We start from the raw sequence: 15909 nt of genomic DNA, 5'->3' as shown, positions 1-15909 counted from the left end.
AAACACAGCCAGTGATTTTGGAGAGGGGCACATAAAGGGACAGCAGCTTCGCCCCAAACATTTTTAGTTATTCTCCCCCACCCCCAAACAACAAAACAAACAAAGGCGTCCCAAGGGCTTGTATGTGCAGTTCACTAAGTTATCTGCAGTTACCTGGTGAGAGCACTCTTTGGGAAAAGTGGGAGTGAAAGGAGACAGGGCTCTGCAAGGCGACAGATGGAGCAGGACGGACACAGGGAAAAGAAGAAACTGAAGCACAGAGCACAGGGAGAAGCCAGTGAGACAAGCAAGGCACACAGTGGCCAATGGTGTGCTGACACCTACGGAGTAGACACTACAAACAGTTCCAAGCCCTGCATTCACCACCACCACTGCAAACATGGCCCCTCAGTGCCCACGGGGCAGAAAACACAGCCCAGTACACCTGGCCACCAGACACTCACTAACACTGTACACTGACCGACAACCCAGCCTCCCCCATAACCCTGGGCCCTGCACTTTGTAGGCTCCACACCCACCACCACCTGCTAAACACAGTCTTTCAGTCCAGTCACCCCAGGATCAACAGGCCAACCTCCAGATGGTGAGCAATTCCAGGAGCCTATTCCCATAGTAGTATTTAGAAGACACATTCTAAAAAGTTTTAAGCTCTTCTCCTATCCTAGCCCTGAAGGAATGACGATCATGAGCGTGCATTTATGGAAATAGCCGGTGTAAGCAACTAATCACAGAGCCAGGTTGTTACACAGACAGCTTTTAGGGCACATTTCACTGTGGGCAAAAACAAAGGTAAAACGAACAGAAAAACATCTAGTCACACAGAGGTACAAATTACAAAAACGTCCTAATGTCAGTATTCTGACAGCCCATGATATATTTAATTCTAAGATGCAGGTAAGCTGTAAATTATATGCTTTAGAAAAACCAAATTTTTACTGCAGTTCTGGACTATATTAAAGCAAATAAGGATTTTAAGTATGCGTCAAATGTCAAAAGTACCTTTATTCTGAGACTATAAACAAAAATTCAAATTCATAGGTTAATCAGCCAGGTCCAGTGTCACGCTCTAGTCCTGCCACTCAGGAGGCTGAGAGGGCATCTGAGCCCAGGAGCTTGACACCGGCCTAGGAAATACAGTGAGAACCTACCTCAAAAAAAAAAAAAAAAAAAAACCCAGATAAAGTTAAGGGGGTTGGCCACTCATTTTTCTTTAGCAAATCTTCTCAATTTATTCTGGATTATATAAGCTTCATGAGCTATCCAGACACATCTATGGATTCTCAGCCCAAGTGCAACTGTCAATTGTAAAATGACGCCTACAATTCTATTTAATTTTATTTTTCTATACATGAACCCTCAAGCCTTTTTTTTTTTTTTTTTTTTTGAGACAGAGTCTCCAGCTGTTGCCGTGGGTAGAGTGCCGTGGCATCATAGATCACAGCAACCTCCAACTCTTGGGCTCAAGCAATTCTCTTGCCTCAGTTTCCCTATTTTTAGTAGAGACAGGGTCTATTTTACTCTGGCTGATCTGGAACTCATGAGCTAAAGCAATCCCCCCATCTCAGCCTCCCAGAGTGCTAGGATTACAGGCATGAGCCACTGCACCTGCCCCCCCCCCAAGCTTCTTTGCACCTTTTCTAAAACACACGCAAAAATATGGTGCCATTAAATCATCACCTTACCTTAAAAAAATTAAAGATCTAAAAAATAATGTTGCTCTATTGAATTAGTCTATGTAAGATACAGCTTAAGAAAGATGAAAAAGCATTTAACTGAATATTTACAACTCAAATCATAAGATGTCTGAGCAGCTCTTCATTCCAGTATTTTTCTGCTATAGTTTAAATGTTCTATTAGAGAAAAATGAATACATGTTCTTAGTACCACTGCCTCAAAGTGGGAACATTTAAAAAAGTCTCACAGTGCAGCAGACATAAGTTTGGAGAGCCCCCAAATGACTAACCTTGGGGTTAATTTCGGCATCATCCTCATCTTCTCCCTCCTCGTCACCTTCTAATTCCTATATTATTAAATACAGAGAGTAAAAATTAGCTGGAAAGACAACATTTTAAATTCTCTCTTTTTTTTTTTTTTGAGACAGAGTTTTATTATGTTACCCCCTCAGTAGAGTGCCATGGCATCACAGCTCACAGAAACCTCTAACTCTGAGGCTCAAGTAATTCTCTTGCCTTAGCCTCCCAAGCAGTTGGGACCATAGGTGCTCGCCACAATGCCTGGCTGCTTTTTTGTTGCAGTTGTCATTGTTGTTTAGCAGGCCCAGGCTAGGCTCGAACCCACCAGCCCCAATATATGTGGCTGGTGCCATTACCACTGAGTTATGGGCACCACCCAACATTTAAATTCTTATGGAGTTTACTATCCAAACAAATGAAAACAATACTCCAACTTAGAAGGAAATCACTTATTGCTATCCATAAATGATTATACTGCTTCCTTTGGACACTTAAATTATTTCTGGGTATCTTTCTGTTCTCACAGATTACCCCAAAATAAACACATTTCTGCAAAAGTAGATTTGATTTGTTAAAAGACTTTGTTCTAAGATATATTTTCATGAGTCAACTGCAGGGTCAGAAGCTATGGTTGGACATAGCTATACCACTTGCTCTGTTAGAGAGTCAAAAGCAACTTCACACGAAATGGGTGTGACATGGTCCTATGATTTCACATCCTTCAAGCACAGAAAGCCCAAGAAAATTCAACTTCATGGAATGTTTCATATAACTTATCTCTTACCTCCTCTTCTCCTTCTTCACCCTCTTCAAACTGAAAGAAAACAGAAAACATTTATAGGTTTGTAAAACAGGACAGCAGCCCTCCCTAGGACATCAGCTCCACTGAGTTTTTCCCTCATCAGGCTAAAGAGAGTTCACTGGCTGCCTGGGCAGGTAGCCCCAGTCCAACTTCCCCAGAGGCAGAGAGCTGCAAAGGGCTTCTGGACACAAACACCGTGGACCTGGCTGAGGATACTTGTGAAGATGCCGGAGACATTGCCTAAACATCCCTCAAAATAAGGAGTAAGAAGTAGTATAAGTGGACAAAGTAGGCGGTCAGCCTGGCCATGCACTGGGAAAATGGTACCACAGCTCTGCTCTGACTACCTGCAGGCAGACTGGCACAGGCAAAAGAAGAATTCTGCAAACTAAAGAATTTGTAGCATAATATTGCATGCAGGAATCTGGGCATTTTACATCCCTTAAAGAGGAAGAGAAACTTTAGTAGAAATATATTAAAACTTAGACATTTGGCTCGGCACCCGTGGCTCAAGTGGCTAAGGCGCCAGCCACATACACCTATGGTGGCAGGTTCAAATCCAGCCTGGGCCTGCCAAACAACAATGATGGCTGCAACCAAAAAATAGCCAGGCGTTGTGGCAGGCACCTGTGGTCCCAGCTACTTGGGAGGCTGAGGCAGGAGACTCATTTGAGCCCAGGAGTTGGAGGTTGCTGTCAGCTGTGATGCTATGGCATTCTACCCAGGAGGACAGCTTGCGGCTCTGTCTCAAAAACAAACAAAAAAAACTTTGACGTTTAATCAACCAAATAAGTCAAAACCTAAGTACTCAAAGAACTTCCACCATCACAGTTGGTTGGTCTGGAATCAAATTCTCTTTTACCCAAAGATATCACTGGACAGACGTTTTTGAACATAAGACTTAAACCAAAAGAAAAATAAACCTTGTCACTACTGGTGGCATAACCAAGGCACATGAAAGTCTAGTTTCATTTATAAACATTTCCTCCCTCCCCCTCTTTTTTTGAGACAAAGCCTCAAGCTATCACCCTGGATAGAGTGCCTTGGCATCACAGCTCACAGCAACCCCCAACTCCTGGGCTTAAGCGATACTCTTGCCTCAGCCTCCCAAGTAGCTGGGACTACAGACACCCGCCACAACACCCACCTATTTTTTTGTTGTAGTTGTTATTATTTGGCAGGCCCGGGCCAGATTCAAACCCGCCAGCTCTGGTGTATATGGCTGGTGCCTTAGCCACTTGAGCTATAGGTGCCACCAACATTTCCCCTTTTTTTGAGCCCACACATACATATTCCTTAGATACAGTGTGAGTGGAACTCTGCAGGATCTCACCAACTCAGCTCAGATGGTGGCTCCCAGTCCTCCATAGCAGCAGGATGGGACCTAACCCCTAAGAAGCACCCTTCCATTCTAAGTATCCCAGCTGTCCTGAGATAGGGAAAGACTTCAAGTCTTACATTTTGGGTCAGATCAGAACTAGCCTCAAACTCGCACAAGTGTCTATTCTTTAAGGTTCCAAGCACAGTACTTCACCCTCCAGATACCTGCCCTGGTGCAGGAGCTCGAAGAGGCAGGGCCAGGGCTCCGACAGTCACTTCCTCCTCCAACAACTTCCAATTATGGTATGTGGTTCACAATGCCCCCCAGCATTAGTGAAAATAAATACATTCTATACCGGCGTACACCAACACTGTAACTACTCTGTGCCAGAAGCTATTCTATGACTAGTAGAATCACGGTTCTATGACTACTAGAGACTTTCCCAACAGCTCAATTTCAGAGAAAGAAACTGAGACACAAAGACACACAGCTATTACGGGGCAGAATTGGGACTCAAGTCTTAGCAGTCTCATTTGAGTCCACACTTCCAGTGGTGTCCAACCTTTGGGCTTCCCTGGGCCACAGTGGAAGAAGAGCTGCCTTGGGCCACACGTTAAATACACAAACACTAACAAAAGCTAATGAGTGGAGTGGGGAAAAGTCCATGCATAATTTTTACAATAGCCACCACCACAGATAAGCAAAAAAGTCCTCACATAATCCACCCTCGGCCCATCAGCCCCAGGCTGGATAGCCCTGAATGCACTGAATGTATCACATGAACAATTGCACATTTACTACAGACAAATACACCGAGGTGTCACCAGCAGCACTGACATCACACAGGTCACAAATAAATAAATAAGCACACGTGGCATAGTCAAATCTTTTTAAGTCAATGGGTGTATGATCAAAAAAGTTTCAAGACCACTGGTCTAGAGATGAGCTTTCCAATGTGTTACCCACTAGCCCTTAACTAACTAAACTTCAACTGAAACCTTCAGTTCCTCAGTCTCAGCAAGTCACATTTCAAGCCCTCAAGTGGCACATGCAGTCAGTCTTACTGTAATGGACAGGGCAGATGGAAGACAGTTTTATCATCAGAAGACAGTTCTATCATCAGAGAACGTTCTACTGGAAAGTACTGCTCTAGAATCTGTAAAACTTAAGTCTCAGCAACTACAGTCTACACTAGCCATGCATGTCTCCCTGCCATCTTCCCCTGATCATCTCTCACCCTGGGTACATGGGAGCAAACTGTGTGTTAGAAGTCAGACAAGTAGTCTAAGACCTCACAGTAGACAAGCACATTTTCCCCATTAAGCGAATTCAGCATGAGGGGAGAGGCATGAAGAAAAGCAGGCCTCCACTGCCTCAGAGGTAGCCCCCTCAACCCTGCTCAAGCTCCTGCAGCCCCCCAACCCCCAGCTGAAGCCCAGACTTGAGAATGAATGCAGCCATAAGACCTAAGAGCTCTACAAGCACGTGGAGACGATCTAAAACACACTTCCAACAATACAGCAACTTTATTTTTCACAGAACAAGATTTGTGGCAACCTGAGCCTTTGCTGTGATGCAGTTTGCTAATAAGCTATCCTCAGGGCTGTGCTTCCACAAGTCCTGACCAGGGAAGAGCCAGTTTCTCTGAAGTCCAGACAGAAAAGGGACACACCTAGTCCCACTATTTTCTTATGGAACATGGGTTTCTATTTCTTTTGGGCTGAAAGGGTATCATGTGCCCACTATTGGTAATCATTTAATGTGGCCAGACTTTGACGAAAGAGATCTTCCTCATGGTGAGACGTTTCCAAACGCTTACAGATCTCATGTGGAACATGGGTGAGGTGCTGGGTCTCTGGAGGGCACTGTAAGGCACGGCACTAGATGGGGCCCACAGAGGTAGCAGGTGTCCACAGTTCCCTCTCCCTAGTCTACTCCCCCACAAACACAGGACAGCAGCTTGGACTATGGCATCTGGTTGCTGACATAAAAAAACCCCTCAGAATTCAGGGCTTCCCAAGCCACAGTTCAGGACTACTCTGCACCCATAGAGGTAGGCTCCCAGGGCAGTAACCCCACCCCCACCCCCCACATCCCCAGCCTCGTACATTGTCATCATCCTCAATGGCCTCCCCAGTGAAGTAAAGCACTGCCCTTGGGACAATCCTCTCACGGAAGAAGTGTCCGATTTCAAAATCAGAGGCCAGTGTGAATTCAGAATCTTCATCCTGAGAAGGAAAAACCTCCATGTTAACTCATTTTAATGGGATAAAAACATGCTCTCAACCACCCTCTCCCATACTTGACCCCTTATTTTTGATTTACCTGACTTAAAACACCAAACTCTTGCACTCTGGGTAAGAGTCACTACATATTCAAAGCCACTCAAAAGTGACATGAAGTAGCTTTAAAGAACAACTAAAGCAAAATGGCTCACCCAGGTGTCACGCAGATCGGGGTGCCAGAGCCCCAGACATGTGAAACAAGCAGGGTTAAAGTGCTAAATGTCTGCTACTAGAGCAGACACAGCAAACAGACACTCTTCTCAACTCCAAGTGTGATGACTTCAAATTAACCCCAACCCTGGGGCTTTGGGGAAAGGATAAATTAAAGGAAAGTAGGCAGCCAGTCAGGAAATAAAGACTCCACAGGAAAGCAAGACTTAACAACACAATCTTACCAGTGATTCTCCATCACCAGATGCTAGAAAAAGAAAAGACAAAAAACCGCATTTACATAACAATGACAACCAAAACCATCTTTAAAGTCCACACAGGAGGAAGCTCTTGGGGGACAAAATGGAACCTTTTAAGCTCAAGGCTGTTCACTAGAAATTGCCTCCTTATTCCCACTTCACAAATTCCCTTCCCACCTCACGAGGTGGGCCCCAGCTTGGTCACACGCTACACCTTGACCATACGCCCTGGGCTGGCACCCTCACTTGTTTATGAACAAGTTTGAGAAAAATGTTTAGAGAAGTCTAAAGCATTAACAGGAGCAAAGGCGTATCAAACAGCCCGGCCTGTGGCCATTCAGTGAGCTTGAGCTGATTTACCGTAAGCCCTGCAAAACTGTGTAAGGATGCAGGAGACAGAGGAGAGTCCTTACACATATACAGGCCTATATCGCCCGGGGACTTAGGGCACTGGTTTAGGGCAAGGCCTGACCAGCCTTTTCCTAAGAGGACTCTAGCCCAGTGGGTCATGAGTCAGCACAGGACTCTCACACCCACGTTCTAGACTGTTTTGCAGGTTTAAGGACAGAGGGGTAGCTAGACTAGCTCTCCAGTGTTTCTTCCATTGTAATAAAAAACAAAAGTCATCAATTCTGCTTTGTCTTGACTACTCAACTCATCACTCCCCTCCTCCCATTCTCTATTCCTCTGCATAGCACGCCATGTGTTTATTTACTTTTTTTTTTTTTTTTTTGCAGTTTTTGGCTGGGGCTGGGTTTGAACCCACCACCTCTGGCATATGGTGGGCCTACCACCTACTCCTTTGAGCCACAGGCGCTGTCCTGTTTATTTACTTTTAAAAACAGCAGTAATTTGGGCTTCATGGCAGGCATGTGAAGTCCCCATAAAATGCACCCGCTTTAACTTCTAGTACTCTGGTTTTAGAGTTGTGCAACCATCACATCATAGAACATTTTTAGAAAACAAAAAATTACTCTAAAATTCCCTCGAGTCTGCCTCAGTTCCTGTAGCTCAGTGGCTAGGGCACATACACCAGAGATGGTAGGTTTGTATCCAGCCCGGGTCTGCCAAACAATAATGACAACTACAACCAAAAAATAGCCAGGCGCTATGGTGGGCACCTATAGTCCCAGCTACTTGGGAGGCTGAGGCAAGAGAATTACTTAAACCCAAGAGTGGGGAGTTGGAGGTTACTGTGAGCTGTGACATCAGAGCACTCTACCTACGGCGACAGCTTCAGACCCTGCCTCAAAATAAAAAAAAAAAAAAAATTCCCTTGAGTCTCCTATCAATTCCATTTTTATTGTAAAGATCTTTTTTTTGAGATTATGTCACCCTCAGTAGAGTGCATTGGCATTACAGCTCACAGCAACCTCAAAACTCTTGGGCTTAAGCAATTCTTTCAACTTAGCCTCCCAAATAGCTGGGACTTCAGGTGCCTGCCACAACACCTGGCTATTTTTTTGTGTAGTTGTCATTACTGTTGGACAGGCCCAGGCTGGGTTTGAACCTACCACCCTCGGTGTATGTGGCTGGTACAGTAACCACTGTGCTACAGGCACTGAGCCTATTATGAAGATTATTTTAAAATCAGTTTTAAGAAAGCTTCCCACAAAGCCATTGATTCCAGGAATCTAAGCCCCTCTGCTTTATGGTGAAGGATGCCCAATACAAATTTCTAAAAAGGATCTTCCCAAAAAAGGAAATTTAAGAACTAAATTCATGGCTACTCTCATCCCCAAACCAACACACACTTTTATCTTTTAGGTTTAAAGTCAAATCACAGAACACAATTAGCTAGGTATTGCGGCAGGCACCTATAGGTCCAGCTACTCAGGAGGCTAAGGCAGGAGGATTGTGTGAGCCCAGGAATTTCTGAGGCTACTGTGAGCTACAGTGCTATGGCACTGAAGCCTGGGCAAAAGAGCAAGACCCTGCCTCAAAAAAAAAGAAAAAGCCCCTAAACAGAAAACAGCCACTATGATAAAAGGTAACGAACCCAACCATGAGGGCAGCTTGATAAATGGGGAGTAGGGGGCTAAGCTCAGAGACAAAGCCAGAGCATGAAGCACACAGACTCAAGAACAGCACCACCCTGTGGCTGCACACCCAAACAACAGCCATTCACTGGTGAGCTGCACCTGACTTCAAAGTATGTTTTTGCTCATGCAAAATAGAGAATGTTTTTGCTTCATATGGGTATGGTAAAACTGCCAAGCAGGCCAGGCGCAGTGGCTCACACCTGTAATCCTAGCACTCCAGAGGCTGAGGCTGGTGGATTGCATGAGCTCAGGAGTTCAAGACCAGCCTGAGCAAAAAGCAAGGATTCCCTCCCACCCCCCCGTCTCTATAAAAATAGAAAAACTGAGGGAAGAGGATGGCTTGAGCTATGATGCCACAGCACTCTACCCAGGGCGATAGTTTGAGACGGTCTCAAAAAACAAAAAAACACTGCCAAATAGTCTGACCTTCATATTCTCTCATGATTAGAAAATTACTGCACTCTGGGAGGCAGAGTGGGGTGGACCGCCTAAGTACACAGGTTCAAGACCAGCCTGAGCCAGAGAGAGACCTCATCTCTAAAAATAGCCAGGTGTTGTGACAGGCACATACAATCCTAGCCACTTGGGAGCCTGAGGCAAGATGATCACAGAAGCCCAATATCTTGAGGTTGCAGAAAGCGATGATGCCACAGCACTCTACCCAGGGTAACAAAGTGAAACTGTCTCAAACACACATAGACACATATAAAACAGCTTCCCAACTATAATTCTGCCCGTGTCTTTCAAAAATGGAAATCCAGGGTGGTGCCTGTGGTTCAGTGGGTAGGGCACCAGCGGGTTCAAACCCAGCCCTGGACAAACTGCAACAACAACAAAAAATACCTGCACATTGTGGTGGGTGCCTGTAGTCCCAGCTACTTGGGAGGCTGAGGCAAGAGAACAGCCTAAGCCCATGAGTTGGAGGTTGCTGTGAGCTGTGTGACGCCATGGCATTCTACTAAGGGCGATAAAGTAAGGCTCTGTTTCTAAAAAAAAAAAAAGTAATAATAGAGCAGTGCCTATGGCTCAATAGGTAAGGTGCTGGCCCCATACACAGAGGGTGGCAGGTTTGAACCCGGCCCTAGCCAAACTGCAACAAAAAATAGCCAGGCATTGTGGTGGGCGCCTATAGTCCCAGCTACTCAGGAGGCTGAGGCAAGAGAATCGCCCAAGCCCAGGAGTTGGAGGTTGCTGTGAGCTGTGATGCCACCGCGCTCTAAAGGTGAAAGAGTAAGACTCTGTCTCTAAGAAAAAAATAATAATAATAAATGGAAATCCAACTACTTGTGCTTATCAGTATTAGTTCCAAAAAACCTGTGAGCTATCAAATTATACCTAATTCATGAGAAAAGGGAATTGAAAAGATGACTCAAAAGCTGTGCAACTATAACCAGTGTAACCAGCGCTGGACATACGGAACCGGCAGCACAACAGAGCAGTAGAGATGCTGCTGGGAGGCAGGGCTGCTCCAACAGCAGGCCAGAAAGTAGCCGGGGCCAGGGACTCCTCCTCCTCTTGGTTTTTCTTAAAATAGAGCTTCAAGTTTTTGTCTAGGCAACACAACAGCCAAGCAAACAAGCAAGGCTCTTCCCTTTCCTGTGGAAGGTGACACTCCTACTCGAGCTGTCCCAGTTCCAACTTAGAAAATGTGCCTAACCCAAAGGTCCTGGACATGTGCGTATTCCTCTAGTGATGACACCCAAGAACAGGACTCGGTTCTTGGAGAGATCACTAAGAATGCATTATGTAAAGAAATTATTTTATACAATTCTAACACCCCAACTAACTTACCTTTCAGTGGATTGAAGAAGTTGAAAAACGACTCATTGGGTACTTGTTTAGTAATCGTTCTCACGGTGCCTCGACCCTTGTGCTTCTGCTTTTTCTTGATGGTTTTGACTGTAACATTCTTTCCTTTTTTCCAGTCAATAGTACATCTATGGGGACACGACAATTGTCACGAACACACACTCCACAAGAAAGATCCAATCACATACGTGAATAGGAAACAAGAGAGCTCTATGCTAAACCTGGAAATATTAATAAAACCAATCCTCAAACGAAGTACTGCAAAGGCCTATAAATAAAATTCATCCAAAAGCTGGCAAAAAAGAAATGGCTGGTCCTCCTTCATCCTGGGTGTGATCACTAACTCAAGCTTCAGACTTCTGAAACAATGGCATTATTTTCCTAAGACATTTCATAAGGACTCTGAAATGTGCTTTCTGCAGTAAAGCCTGGTCGAGTCTGCACAAGAATACCTCACCTGCGCCCTGTGCAGAGCACATTTGAAGTCACTCAGTGACTTACCTGAATTCTCAAGGTACATAAGCGAGGACAAACTGGAGAAAGGTTAAGTTAACGTTTCCACTTCAATTTTAAGAACTTCAATTTATGGTGTCCAGAGAACCCAATCTTCTTATTAAAATAGAAAGCAGGCACTAGCCCACAGCTTTGCATCTGTAACCATGCCATACTGTTTTCTAGCTTTGGCTGTCATGTCCAAGTTCTTCTGTACCGCAAGCATTCCTAAACTTGAAGACTAATTTGAATCCTTGTCTACCATGCTTTTAAGCAAATTCAAAACATTTTACTTTACTCCTAATTTCTGGCTTACCTGTCAGATTCTAAAATCACATGCTTTTCCTTCAAAAAAATAAGTTAGAATGACAACATTTTCTTACCCATCACAGTCAACGATTTCAGGACCTTCAAAGGAAAAGGGGTCGGCCTTATCTGGCTCTGACTTCATCTTGTATGTTTTTGTCAGGACTGAGTTGGTAAAGTAGTCGTTGGGCTCAAAGTGGAACTCTAATACAAAAGACTGAAAGCAGAAACTCAGAGTAAACACCGCTTATGATCTAAAAGTAACCAGTGATGGATTTTACCAACCACACAACACAGCACTCACTAGAAACCAGCCCCTCTCAAAGCATGACACCATAGGCAGAAACCATTACCGAAAGGTTCAATAGGCACCATTATGTAACAATAAAAACTATTTTATTTCAAAAAAGACCAGCATAAAGTTAAAAAACAAATGGCAGATGGGAATGGGGATGGTGTACGTGTACTGTCCACACCTCCATTCCGGGCAAACCTCTCCTGAGAAATGGCTTCCCGGATGGAAAGAGAAGTAACTACAGGGCGGAGACACCAGCAGCCAAGGTGCCCCTCTGCCCCTTCCTCCTGTCCCTGGGCCTCAGTCCACACCTACCCCGCTTGCAGAACCCAGGGTCTGCATTCTGTGCCACGCAGTAAAAGCTGAAACCCAGGGGCCAGGCATGGTGGCTAACACTTGTAATCACAACACTCTGGGAGGCTGAGGTGGGTGGACTGCCTGAGCTCACAGGTTCAAGGCCAGTCTGAGCAAGAGCGAGACCCCCGTCTCTAAAAATAGCCAGGTGTTGTCACGGATACCTGTAGTCCCAGTTACTCCAGAGGCTGAGACAAGAGAATTGCCTGAGTCCAAGAGTTTGAAGTTGTTGTGAGCTGTAACGCCATAGCACTCTACCAAGGGTGAGAAAGTGAGACTGTGACTCAAAACAAACAAACAAAAGAGTATTCCCTGATCCAACCCTTGGGTTCAGACAGCCTGGATTCAAATCCTATCTCTCTGTGATTTGGAGAGGTTACTCAAGCTCTCCGTGTTCTAGTTTCTTGTCTGTACACTAGAAATAACACCCCACCACTCCCAGTTTTACTCGGAGGGCTAATCTACAGAAGCATTTAGAACACAGCCATGATCACAGGCAAGGCTTGCTGAAGGTCAGTTATTCCCATATTTATTTTAATGATAAAACCACCTATTGGGGGGAAAATTAAAAAGACTATAAAAAGGAGGCCATGAAGGCTCAGAGGTAAGAATCAGGGAGATGTCCAGCTAGTTCCCAGATGTAACAGCAGTAGCATCCTTTGACCTCTGCAAAGGAGAAGGGTTATCAAGCAGCAGCACACAGAGGTAAGGGCAGGGAGGGGTCGGGAACAAGGCCGGATGGCAGCCACAGGGCACCAGGCCCACTGACACCTCTCCCTGTTCCTCTCCCTAGCTTCCAGGTGCATAGAGACCACCTGAAGATGAAGTTAAGGAAGAATGCTATTCTTCCAAAACTGCTTAAGGGTGGCCACAGAGTAGACAGCCAAATAGACAGAACAGGGAGAGCCAGCAAATGCTACCATCACATTCTGGTCCCTGACTATGCCCTTCTTAGAAATATTTATTTTCTTCTTTCTCTCACTTTCATTACCATTATTTCTTCGTATTTTCCTGCTTTCTCCTCTTCTCTGCCTTTGTTCAATCAAGAGTAATCTACCTATAACTAGGTATGAATTAAATTCTTTGTCTGGGCACAGTGGCTACGCCTATAATCCCAGCACTCTGGAAGAGAATCACTTGAGGCCAAGAGTGTGAGGCTGCTGTGAGCTATGATGCCACTGCAAAAATTTAGGTGGTGGCATAAACAAACCAATAGCCAATGGCAGCAATGACAACTGTACCTCCAGCCAAGCAAGTACTGGGAGGGGGAAAGAAGAGTCGTCAAGAGGACTGAGGAATTACATAGTGGCCAGGCTTCATTCTGAAGCTAGGTGGTTTCATTTTTCTTTGTAACTTTAATAATGCCTTAAGACAGTTCATAATAATTTTTTTTTTTTTTTTTGAGACAGTCTCACCATGTCGCCCTTGGTAGAGTGTCGTAGCGTCACAGCTCACAGCGATCTCAAACTCTCAAGTGATCCTCTTGCCTCAGCCTCCCTAGTAGCTGGGACTATAGGCGCCCATCACAATGCCTGGCTAGTTTTTTGTTGTTGTTGTCGTTTAGCAGGCCAGGGCCAGATTTGAACCGCCAACCCTGGAGCATGTGGCTAGCGCCCTAACCACTAACCTATAGGCACCCAGCCATTTCATAATAATTTTAAAAAAGAAAAAGACTACTGGGAAACTGATGAAGTACTGGGAGTTATTTCTAGAAAATGGAGATCTGAACAGTGTTCTTTACATTGTGTGTGTCTTCTAAGTGTTCACTAACAAGCACATGAGGCATTTCTAATGGGGGAAGTAAGGGGAAAACCAAATGACTTGACCCACAGCCCACCACAACCAGGGCTCTAGTCCAGAAGACACGTGAGATAGAGGAAAAAAAGGAAACTGACCCAAAGGGGGAAAATGACAGTAAACGAGTCTAGACGAACCATAGGATGGGGGGAACACATATCAATCCCAGCAGAAGGCCTCTGGGAGCGCTGCGAGCCTGAGCAAGGCGGCACAAGGGCAGAGGAAGGACCAGACACAACCCAGAGAGGGGCGCCCATCCGCCCATCTGGAGAGCAGCCCACCAGTCTGAGCGCCCTCACCTACATAGGGACAACTGAATGTCACCTTCCATTGTGAAAAACACATGGGAAGAAGTAGAAGAGACAGATACAGGTGTGGCCCGCCCCCACTTCCTATAGGACTCACACTAGCCCTTATCTAGCACCCTGGGCCCAGCTCTGAGATGAGGAGGAAGAAACTGATGACTGGTCCCAGATCCCCCAACTCCTACCCCCAAGGATCTGTAACCCGTAGTCCCACACACAGCATTTGTCTCCAAGACCTGAAACTGAAAGCCACCAGTCAGTCAGTCATGTGTCCCTGGAAATGCTGTTGCACTGGAATGGAACCCGTTAGCTATGGCCAAGTCAACAGGTTACGAACAGTGCTCTCTGGGAGGAGCCGGCTAGGTTAAGAAAGCATCACCTCGCTGGGCGTGGTGGCTCACACCTGCAATCCTAGCACTCTGGGAGGCCAAGGCGGGTGGATAGCTCAAGCTCATGGGTTCGAGGTCAGCCTGAGCAAAACATGAGACCCTGTCTCTACTAGAAATAGAAAAAAACTGAGGCAAGAGGATTGCTTGAGCCCAAGAGTTGCAGGTTGCTGTGAGATATGATGATAGAGCCATAGCACTCTACCCAGGGTGACAGCTTGACACTCTGTCTCAAAAATAGAACAAAAATAGAAAGCATCACGTCAAGATCAGTGAGACATTTGTTCAGATGAAGTAAGGCCTAGAACAGCGGTTCTCAACCTTCCTAATGCTGAGGCCCTTTAATATAGTTCCTGTGGGTTGCAACTCACATGTTGAGAACCACTGGCCTAGGCCCAGAGGAATTTACTGATCCGGCAGTCTGAGTTACACCACTAACAGTACCAGTGTAATGAGACACATAGCAAGAGCTTTGGAAAGATGTTTCAGGAGGTATCAAACAATAGGAAAACATTTTCACTCATATCTGTAATTACTTTTTAGAGTAAAACTTAGGTTTCTTTCATTAGTATCCTGGATTTCTAGATAAGTGCTATTCATATTTGAATATACATCCCAATCTTTCATTTTTACATACACATTACATGGATGTAACCTTGATGGTATCATTCTTATCTAACACTGGAAACAAACCAGAAGACCAAGGCCTAGCATGGTGACCACCACCATAGCCTAGGAGTCCTAACTCCTGTCTGACCCTTGCCTTGGCCACCATTTAGCTCCATGGCCTTGGGGAACTGAAATTACCCAGCTCACATACACAACCATCATGCTGGGGGAGGCACAGAAAGGTAACATGATACCAACTTCCTGGGCAGCAGTCTTGCTCAGGGCCACACAGCACATGAGCAACTGGATGTGGGCTGTTGCCTAGGTCCAAGTCCCTCAGCTTCTGTGGCCTGACCCTATCTGACATCAACCAGAGCTCCAAGTCAGTACTCACCATAGGTTGTCCAGGATCAGAAAACTTCACTTTAATATCTTGCAGGTGTTTCAAGATTGGTTCATCGTATTCCTAATCAAAAAGGAGAAAAAAACTCCAATGGGCTATTAAAAACCAACACACATTTCTCCTAATAGTCAGTGTCATTAGGCTCCCAGATGCTCAATAATTAGCCCTTTTGGGCTCGGCACCTGTGGCTCAAGCGGCTAAGGCGCCAGCCACATACACCTAAGGTGGCGGGTTCGGATCCCCAGCCCGGGCCCGCCAAACAACAATAATGGCTGCAACCAAAAAATGGCCAGGCGTTGTGGTGGGCGCCTGTAGTCCCA

The 15909-nt window shown here is 45.4% G+C and overlaps 1 protein-coding gene and 1 non-coding gene across 2 annotated transcripts in view; both read right to left on the bottom strand.

The window, feature by feature from the left end:
- NAP1L4 (nucleosome assembly protein 1 like 4) overlaps positions 1–15909 on the bottom strand; it is a 52381-nt gene that overhangs the window by 5051 nt on the left and 31421 nt on the right. Inside the window, exons 7-13 of the mRNA XM_003798408.3 lie at positions 15581–15652; positions 11518–11657; positions 10625–10770; positions 6777–6799; positions 6205–6324; positions 2758–2787; positions 1964–2020 (exon numbers count right to left, since the gene is read on the bottom strand). Of these exons, the coding sequence (XP_003798456.1) occupies positions 1964–2020; positions 2758–2787; positions 6205–6324; positions 6777–6799; positions 10625–10770; positions 11518–11657; positions 15581–15652 (588 nt within the window). The remainder of the gene's footprint in view (positions 1–1963; positions 2021–2757; positions 2788–6204; positions 6325–6776; positions 6800–10624; positions 10771–11517; positions 11658–15580; positions 15653–15909) is intronic.
- Positions 14413–14535, bottom strand: LOC111727970. The gene has a single exon (XR_002775392.1). It is a non-coding gene; the product is annotated as a small nucleolar RNA SNORA54 (small nucleolar RNA).

The sequence above is a fragment of the Otolemur garnettii genome, unplaced genomic scaffold (genome assembly GCF_000181295.1).
Source record: "Otolemur garnettii isolate 467f Iridium unplaced genomic scaffold, OtoGar3 scaffold00134, whole genome shotgun sequence".
NCBI classification, from domain to species: domain Eukaryota; kingdom Metazoa; phylum Chordata; class Mammalia; order Primates; family Galagidae; genus Otolemur; species Otolemur garnettii.
This window is presented reverse-complemented; position numbering and strand designations above follow the sequence as displayed.